Consider the following 10,172-nt stretch of genomic DNA (forward strand, 5'->3'; position numbering starts at 1 on the left):
AGTATAAGCAGAGTAACCTTGAGCACTCATGTATATATATATATACAAATATATATACATATATATATATGTATATATATTTGTATATATATATATACATATATTATTGTTATATCATTTTATATTATATATATAGTTATATAATAAATATAAATATATTTATAGAGTATAATATATATATTCTATTCTATGGATATATTTATGTTTATTATATAAATATATATAAAATAATATACATTTTATATATGTTATATATATATATATATTATATATTGTATATAAAACATATATAAATATATATTTATATAATATAATATATATATATTTATATATACATATATTATTTTATATATATAAATACATGTATACATATTACAAAATATAAATATACTTATATTTATATATGTATATAATTATGTTATTATTATTAATATTCAGTGTTGGGTCCATTGTTCCTCTGCGTGCGTCGCTGCAGCTTCATTGTCAGAGTTGTGAAACTAAAGCAACAAACAGAGTCCTGCGTCATTAAGCCTTAAACTTCTCCTAACAGACTTACCCAGTTCCACTTGATTGGCTATTGGAAAACGGTCAGCCAGCTCACGGTAGTTGTCTCCCTAAAGCCGGACCGGGGCCCCTGACGGCCCCTGCAGGCCCCTGCAGGCCCCTGGAGGCCCCTGGAGGCCCCTGACGGCCCCTGGAGGCCCCTGGAGGCCCCTGACGGCCCCTGACGGCCCCTGCAGGCCCCTGCAGGCCCCTGGAGGCCCCTGGAGGCCCCTGACCCGCTCTGCTGGGGCCGCGTTGTGTTTCCTCCTCCTTCACCTGATGTCTTCACCTCTCTCCTGTTGCTGTGCAGTGAGTCAGCCTGCTGCTGTTTGTGTTTCTCTGCCAGACACGACTGCAATATCAAACTCAGCGAGACCAGATTGCATAAATATAAAGATTTATTTTACGTCGGCGTTGAAACCGAGCCGACGTGGTTTCATACACCAGATCGTCCTTCTTCTCAAGAAGCCGTTAATGAGCCGTTCATCCTCACCTGCAGATCATCTCCGTACTCTGCCTCCCTGGTTATGTGTGTGTTTCCCGAAGGAAGGGAGGGAGAGTGGAGCATGTGTGTGTGTGTGTGTGTGTGTGTGTGTGTTCCCAGTAAGTGGGAGTGGGGAGTGTCGGGCGCGGTACTTTAACATTCCAGGAATCCGTCCACGGGGTCGAGCCTCATGGTTGTGTGATTCTGTCCGGCGTTGCAGAGGAGGGCGATGAATGGATGAACCCACCGCATAACTCTGGAGACATTCCCTCCCCCCTTTGTCTCCCCCCTCTCCACACATCCCCCCCCCCCCTCCCCCTCCCCAACAAAAAAAAAGAAAAAGCGCAGGCCCACACTCGCACATCCTCGCATACACACAACCCAGAATAACTTTGATTCATATGGAAGAAAAAGAGATGCACTCTCAGTATTTTACACACACACACACACACACACACAAAGCTTCTGTGTGAATACTTATGAGGAGCTAAAGGCTCTGTACGCAAAAAAGAAAAAAAGTTAAATTCCTCATCCAGCGAGCCGGCTGGTTGCCGGTAAACATCTCGGTGGTCGATACGCCGTCCTTTAGCCTCGTGTGCAGAGCAAGATGGCTCCTCTCCAAAACAGCCTCCCTCCACGGTGCAGGATCCTCGAGCCCTCTCTCCTCAGATTATGCATTTCACTCGCCCGCTCACACACACACACACACACACACACACACACACACACACGCATGCTGCCATCCTCGGCGCAGGCACGTGGGTGGAAGGAGAAGGAGCCCTCACCCTTTCCCCTCGGCTGCTGGAAAGTGAAACTTCAGAGTTTTTTGTGTGTTCTTTTTCTCGTCTCCGTGGTGTTTTATAGCCCCCTCTCTCTCACACACACACACACACACACACACACACACACACACACACACCGCCCCCCACCCTGCCCACTCTCTGGTTGCTCTGGTGGCCAGCTGCTCACAGGTTGTACGTGAGTGGGTGGGTGAGACTCGTTTCCTGTGCTCCTCAGGGCTCCGCTCCAACAACTGCTTTGGCGCGCTCCGGCCAGGGGCCACGGGGGCCGCTGCTCATAACAAACAGGGGGCCGATTCCTCTCCTCCTCTTCCTCCTCCTCCTCTTCTCCTTCCTCTTCTTCCACAATCACCACCACCGCCGCCGCTATCATCCTCATCATCATCCTCATCATCTGCACACTTCCCGCCCACTCCGCCCACTCCGCTGCACCCCTCCTCTGAGCCGAGGCCCCCGGAGGCCCCGAGAGGAGGTCTGCGGGCCGGGGCGCCCCGGCTGCACCGCTCAGACGGGCCGGCCGACATGGACGTGGTGGAGGAGGCCCCCGAGGGCCCGGAGCCCTCCGCCTTACCCGAGGTAAGCACACAGAGAGGAGGAGAGAGGAGAGGAGAGGAGAGAGGGGAGAGGAGAGAGGAAAGAGGAGAGAGGAGAGAGGAGAGGGATAGAGGAGGAGAGAGAAGGAGAGAGAGGAGAGGAGAGAGGAGAGAGAGGAGAGGTTGGATGTGAGAGAGAAGGAGAGAGGAGAGAGGAGAAGGATAGAGGAGAGGTGAGAGGAGAGGAGAGAGAGGAGGAGAGAGAAGGAGAGAGGAGAGGATGGAGAGAGGAGGAGCGATAGAAGGAGAGAGGAGATGAGAGGAGATTAGAGAGGAGAGAGGAGAGGTGAGAAAAGGAGAGAGGAGAGAGAGAAGGAGAGAGGAGAGAGAGAAGAGAGAGAAGGAGAGAGGAGAGATAGGAGAGAGGAGAGAAGATAGAGAAGGAGAGAGGAGAAGGATAGAGGAGAGGTGAGAGGAGAGAGAGGAGAGGATGGAGAGAGAGGAGAGAGGAGATGAGAGGAGATTAGAGAGGAGAGAGGAGAGGTGAGAAAAGGAGAGAGGAGAGAGAAGGATAGAGGAGATAGAGAAGGATAGAGGAGATAGAGAAGGATAGAGGAGATAGAGAAGGATAGAGGAGAGAGGGGTTGAGGGCGACGGGAGAAGAGGAGAGAGGTCGTGGGTCTTCTTCGGTTAACGGAGAGACTTTTTATTGGAAAGTCTCTCTTTTCCCCGTCGTCCCTCAACACACCTCCTCATGTGGGATCTGGCATTCCTTTCTGTCCGTCTTTCTTTACATGCTTTTGTCTGCTTCCCTCTTTCTTTTCAGATTTCCAATCCGTCACCCTTTTCTTTTATCTCTTCTTTTATTTCACATCATCATCATCTTCTTCTTTTTTTTTTTTTTTGAAGGTGATTTCAGGTCTGGGCAATATTAACAAACACAACAAAAGAAAGAAAGAAAGAAAGAAAGCCGAGGAATCTCTCGCGCTCGGCGTTGGCGTTAGCGCTAGCGTAGCCGCGTTAGCGCTAACGTAGCCGCGTAGCGTTAGGAGACGACGCGTGTTTCTCAGAGAGATGGCAGATAAACGACGGAGAGGTAGTGAGACGAGAGAAGAGTAGAATCAATACAAGTAGACAATGAGAGGTTTGCTCTCGCAGCCCAGGAAATTGTTTGTTCTGTGTGTGTGTGTGTGTGTGTGTGTGTGTGTGTGTGTGTGTGTGTGTGTGAGAGAGAGAGAGAGAGTGTGTGTGTGGGCGTGTGTGTGAGCATGGCAGTATGAGCATGTGTGGATGTGAGTTTTGTGCCAGTCGAGAGTGTTTGCGCGCGTGTGTGTGTGTGTGTGTGTGTGTGTGTGTGTGTGTGTGTGTGTGTGTGTGTGTTCTAGGAGCAGCATTTGATTTCAGAGGACCTGCCTCCCAACAAGCCTCCCTATCTCTGCGGACAAGCCATCTGTTTGCCCAGTGCATGGTGTTCTGTTCTATTAGAGAGGAGGAGGAGGAGTGGGGGGAGGAGGAAGAAGAGGGGGAGGAAGCGGGGGGGTGGGTGAAGGAGTAGATGGAGTTGTCGATGAGAGGAAAGAGAGGAGCACCTTGCCGCATCAGGCAGATGATATTATTAATACCGTAGATCAAGCTAACTGCTCCGCGGCTCGCAGGAAACTGTCAGCAGCTTCTTTTTTTCTGTCTGCTTGCTAATTTTCTCACAATTTGCCTTTTAAATCATTCAGATCTGTCTACGTGTTTCTCTATCCTCCTTTTTCTTTACTTTAACTTTTCTGTTTATGCGTGGGGAAAAAAAAGATTGTGTCACCTGCCTGCGTCCTGCATGCCCAGACAACAACCCATACACTCCGTGTAGACGTGTGTGTGTTGTCATAACGGGATGTCTTGTGCTTGCAGGAGGGAGCGACAAACAAAGAAGACGTGAGCGAGCGCAGCGCAGGTACGGCCGTGACTTGAAGTAGCATCTTTAGCTTGTAGCTTTTGATGAATATATATACTTCACTCTCATCTGTTTCTTCTTGTCTCAGCTTTGGGAGCGGACCGGATCGGGAGCTTTGCTGGGTTCCCGGTGGCGGCGGCGGTGGCGCGGGGCGAGGAGCTCGGCTCAGGGGGGAGGGTCCTGCCGGAGCCGGGCTCAGGGGGGAGGGTCCTGCCGGAGCCGGGCTCAGGGGGGAGGGTCCTGCCAGAGCCGGGCTCAGGGGGGAGGGTCCTGCCAGAGCCGGGCTCAGAGGGGAGGGTCCTGCCGGAGCCCGGCTTGGCCTGCTCCCTGTGCAAGCGGCTGTTCAGCAGCCTGGAGCACCTCAGGGAGCACGAGTATCGCCACACCCTGTCCCTGATGGCGCTGTCGCTGGACTGGCCGAGCGCCCGGGGTCACCCCGCCGCGCCGCCGCCCCGCCACCACCCGCTGCCCCGGCCCCTCCACTTCCACCCGTCCCTCCGCCGCCCCGAGCCGGAACCGGCGGCGGCGACGGCGGAGCGCTACCTCTGCTCCCACTGCCCCGCCAGCTTCACCCTCAAGTCCAACGCGGACCGCCACGAGAAGACCATCCACTACAAGAAGAAGCTGATGCAGTGCGCGTACTGCCTGAAGCACTTCCGGGACCGCACCGACCTGCACCGGCACCTGTCCTCCGTGCACTCCCGGGAGCGGGGCCACGCCTGCCCGGCCTGCGGCAAGGCCTTCAGCACCCAGAAGAACCTGGCGACGCACGTCAAGGCGTGCTGCCAGCTGGGGCCGGTGCCCGGAGGAGGAGGAGGCGGAGGAGGCGGGGCCGGGATGGAGATGGAGATGTCTCAGGGCGCCGTCATCGACTCGCTGTGGCGGCTATCTCGGGAGATGAAAGTCGGCGATCGCGATCTCGGCATCGATGTGGAAAATTGAGGCGTGCGTCGTCGCGCGCGGCGGTTAGCGAGCGCGGCCTCGTGTTCATGCCAAAAAAAGAAGAAAGTAATAATAATGCTCCTCGGCGTCATTGCACTGAGAAAGGGAAGAATTCCCCAAAGATTATATCATATCTGTCGACTTTTTTCTTTTTTTTTTAAAGGAATTGACAGCTTACATGTCAACGATGCACAACTGCTATGCAAAGCTGATCTTTTTAAACAACTGAGTAGAGCTGTTCTAGTTTTTTATATATAAGTCTGTGAATAGTGAGCACTGATTGGACGCATGAACGGGTGAATAACTTTTCCGTTGCGGTGCCGGGCGGAAGGGGGCGGGGCCTAAACCACTTGTCTGTCTCTCATGTCGCCAGTCTGACTTTAAACTCGTCTCTCCTTTTTAGGCAGAGATCTTTATCTTTGTGACCAGCGTTAAGCACAAAGACACTCCGACTCTGCTGAGGCTCACAGCCCACTCAACCACACCACCTGCAGGAGCTTTGAGGAACTGCAGCAAATAAATACATTTGAAAATTAATTTATAAAAAATATGTAATTTATCATTATTGGTAAATTAAGTGTGGTTACTTTTCTTTAAACTGAAACTCAAAGAAAACATGTAATTAATTAAAGCGTATATGAATTCTAAGCGTATATTAATTTTGAATAAAAAGTCAAAATAATATAAAATATTATATATATTAGTACTGTTTAAATAATTGTGATTACTTTTCTTTAAACTGAAATTCAAAGATTTTTTATATTATATATAAAATTATAAATATACATTAATTACAGATACAAAATATAAAAAGAATAAAAGAATAATTTTGAAAATAAAATACACTATGTATGTAATTAATTTGAAAGAAAACGGTGGTTACTTCAAACTGAAGCTCAAATAAAAAAAATACAGTGCTGTCAGATAGAGGAGACAAAGCCATGTACAACAATAGACGGGTTAGGGTCCCTGTCCATGTAATTGATCCTCCTCGGCTCCGGCCTCCGTAACCTCCGACCTCTTCATCTGAAGAGGATGTGGGGACCGAAATGGAGTCGGGTAAAAAGGAGAGGAATGAGAAGCTGGTGAAGACAGTTAGGTAGAGTTTTTTTTTTTTGTTTTTGCAGAAGCTGCAGGATATCGGAATCGGCGCGAACGCTGGCGTCAAAATCGCCGCTAATGTAAAATCACACCAAGTTCTGCCAAAAATGTTGTGGAGTTTACAGCAGAGCTGCAACAATAAACCCAGATATGTTGCCGATGCAGCCAGTTATACACCCATACTGTGAGTCTTACACCCAAAGGGAAGAATCTGACTCCCAAATGCCAAACTCCCATCTCTCAGGTCGTCCGCTCAGCTAAAACGCACCGGCAGGTTCAAAGGAGTCCGCAGAAGAAAAGGGCCGTATATACTGTTGGGAGGCGCTCTTTTTATTTACCTTTTATTTAAGTCTAGATTATTTAATTTTCTCCTCGGAAAAACTGAACAAAACACACCCGTGTACTGTATACAGATATGTACTTTTCTATACAAAATGACATCCTGGTTGTAGTTTTTATGCTGTAATTAAACTGTGATGGAAAAACTTCTCCGTATTCTTATTGTTTTCTATCTTGTATCTGCGTCTTGTCTTCACACACAATCACGTTATTTCCTTTCCTTTGCCGCTGTCTAAAAAGAAAAACAAAAAAAATGTGAATTTTAATTGTGCAGTTGACGTGTGCTTGCATGTTTTTTGTGCCGTCGAGTGTTTAATCAGAGCAGAGGTCGATGTGCAGATGGAGGTAATTATGTTGTATCACTTTAAAGCTTACAACCCCGAGCCGTGTGTTTGACCCTCTCCTCTATCTGCAGCCGTCATGTTGTGCTTGTGTACTCGTAAACCCAGCCCTGATCGCTCACGGCCATTTATCTCTAACACACACACACACACACACACACACTGCTGTGTATTACTGACATTGTGGGGACCGTGTCTTTCTTTTGGAGACAAAGTGCCGTGTCCCGTAACGCAAGTCATTGCATTTTAGGGTAAAGATTTGGTTTAAAGTTAGCATGTGGTTAGGTTTAGGTTAAGGGTAAGTCACCAGGAAATGAAAGGAAGTCAATGGGATGGAAACACAACTGTGTGTGTGTAGTCTCGTATTTGCTACAAAGTGAGGACTGAAACAGTGAGGACATTTTGTCTGGGCCTCACTTTCACATTCAGACTTGGTTTTAAGATTTAGTGCAGAATTAGGTAGATGTTCAGGTTAGGGTTAGGATAAATCTTCAGGAAATGAATGGAAGTCAATGTTGTAAATGTCTTAATGAGACCGTTTGTGTGTGTGTGTTCTTGTACTTGCTACATAGTGAGGACCGAAACAAGTGTGGGGACATATTTGGAAAGTGAGGACATTTTTGGTTGATCCTCATTTCTTCAGCCGTCTGTTTGAGAGCGAAGACTTAGTTTTGAGGTCTAGATGAGAGCAAGAGGCGAGGGATTGCACCATGTCAGTGAGTGTGTCCTCACAAAGATATATCTCCACACACACTGTTTACTTGGATGCCCTTCACCTGGCTTAACTACCCTTTAAGTCTAGTCTTTAGAGATAATTGGCTTAAGGGACCTTCCACACAAGATTGAGATGTGATATTAACGGTAGTCTTAGATTTTAATTTCTTTGCCCGGAGCCTCCCTTTGTGTTTCTGTGTGGTTTTATTTCCCAAACCCCCTCAGCCTTCTTGTCATTGTCTGTGTTTGTCTTTCTGTCTGTGTTTTGCCTTCCGAAGCAGAGACCCTCTAGAGCAACTAAGGCAGACTGTGTGTGTGTGCGTGTGTGTGTGTGTGTTGTGTTTATAGTATCTCTATGCCTTTATTGCTTTAGTATGAAGGAAGCGCTGTTGCCAGGGCAACTGTAGCTTTGAGTGGGATTGGGGTGGCCATGGGATTTGATGGTACATTTCCAGACCACGGCGCTAATTAAATGTAATAACTGAAAAGTGACGTCTCCGTTTATTTAAAAGAGCTTCATTCAACACTAATCCTTTATTTCTACACCCCCACCCTTCTGTCCCCACAGTGAACGACTTCACAGTGATCCGTAAAAAGTTCAAGTGCCCGTACTGCAGCTTCTCCGCGATGCACCAGTGCATCCTGAAGAGGCACATGCGCTCCCACACCGGCGAGAGGCCCTACCCCTGTGAGATCTGTGGCAAGAAGTTCACCCGGAGGGAGCACATGAAGAGGCACACCCTGGTGAGTGCGGACGTTTAATTTCAACATGGCTTCCTGTCTCCAGAGTGGGCGTGGTCACCAGCAGACAGACGCGGTTAGCGCGACGGAAAAATGAGCTAGCGACGACGTTAGAGACAGATAACGCAAGAGATTGTGTTGCTGAGATGATTATTCTATTGGTCAATCGAGTTATCGGGTAAGAAATGCGTTTGCTTTATTTTAAAAGAACAATAGGAAATATGCAAAGAAGAACTTAAGTCTCTTAAAATGTTAAAAACGATTGGTTTGCTTGTAAAAATGTTAAATTATTGTTTTAAGTACCGTAAAAGTCGGGTTACGAGCCGCTACTACCTTCGGTCAGTGTCCCTGTTAGCTCCCCGCTGTAGCCAGCTGGGGCTCCTGCTAGCGCTCCGTTACTTCCCGCTAACGTCCGCTAGCTCTCCGCTAGCTCTCCGCTAGCTCTCCGCTAAATTGCGCTAGCTCCGCGAAAACCACCGAAGGTAGCGGGACCAACTTGGGTAAAGGGGACACGGGCAGCAGCAGCAGCAGCGCTAACTAGCATCAGCACTAGCTAGCATCAGCACTAGCTAGCATCAGCACTAGCTAGCGCTGCTCCTAGCTTGCTACAGCGGGGAAACTGACCAGAGGTAAGAGCGGCTTGTAACCCGACTTTGACGGGTTACATACAGTAATATTATCTGTCAAAAGTAAACCTATTCAGTGTATTTCAATGATACAATTCTTCTGAAATGCAAACAAAAACATTAAAAAAAGGTAGATCAGCTTCCCAAGATAGCGACGGACAAAATGTTGAATTCAAGGCTTCAAAACTGGCCAATGGGTGACGTCCCTACTTCTTGTATCCAGTCTATGGTTCACGTTCACTAGTCTTTAGAGTTAATAGACTGTAATAGTCTCTTAAAGGGGCGGAGCCGAGGTGAAACCCCGAGCGACGCGGATACAGGAAACTAGTTGCAGCTACGCGATCACCAGTAGGGGGCAGCAGTGGATCACATGCAGCGAGGTGTCAGTGATTTAAACGATGTGTCTGCGTCCCACAGGTCCACAGCAAAGACAAGAAGTACGTGTGCAAAGTGTGTAGCCGGGTCTTCATGTCGGCGGCCAGCGTCGGCATCAAACACGGCTCGCGGCGTCACGGCGTCTGCGCCGACTGCTCTGGCCGGGGCATGGCGGCGCTGCTGGACCACAACGGGGAGGTGGGCGGCGACATCTCCCCGGAGGAGGAGCTGTACCCCGGCGACCGCTTCCACGACGACCAGGCGGAGTGCGACGGCGACGGCGAGGAGGAGATGATGGCCGAGGCGGACGGCGAGATGATGGGCGACGGGGACGAGGAAGGCGGGGGGGGCAAGTGGAAGGACTCGGGGATGGCCGCCGACGAGGGGCGGGACAATGAGAAGGAGGAGAGCGACTCCTCGGCGCCGGAAGGCGAGCAGCAGAACGGGAGCGAGCGGGACTTCGCCTGGATCTCCTAGAACTCTGCGCCGGCTTCCCACTCGTCGAAAAACCCAGAATCTCTGAAGATCTCCCGCGATCTCTCGGGGCGGATTCCTCTTCTGCTCTCTTTACCCACTCGTCCCTCCCGCGGGCCGGCAGTTCCTCTCAAGGGAAACGCTGTAGGGTGATTGCGCGACAATGAGCTCAAATGCACGCACACACAAACACACACACAAACACACACACACACAC

General features: G+C 49.2%; 1 protein-coding gene across 1 annotated transcript in view; it reads left to right on the forward strand.

Moving 5' to 3' along the window:
• Positions 1 to 9,958, forward strand: part of zbtb46 (zinc finger and BTB domain containing 46) — a gene marked incomplete at both ends in the record, with an annotated part of 40,246 nt that extends 30,288 nt beyond the window's left edge. The window contains 2 exons of the mRNA XM_079225908.1: positions 8,308 to 8,483; positions 9,524 to 9,958. Of these exons, the coding sequence (XP_079082034.1) occupies positions 8,308 to 8,483; positions 9,524 to 9,958 (611 nt within the window). The remainder of the gene's footprint in view (positions 1 to 8,307; positions 8,484 to 9,523) is intronic.
• Positions 9,959 to 10,172: the final 214 nt, after the last annotated feature.

This window comes from Taurulus bubalis (assembly GCF_910589615.1).
Source record: "Taurulus bubalis genome assembly, chromosome: 11".
Lineage (NCBI taxonomy): Eukaryota > Metazoa > Chordata > Actinopteri > Perciformes > Cottidae > Taurulus > Taurulus bubalis.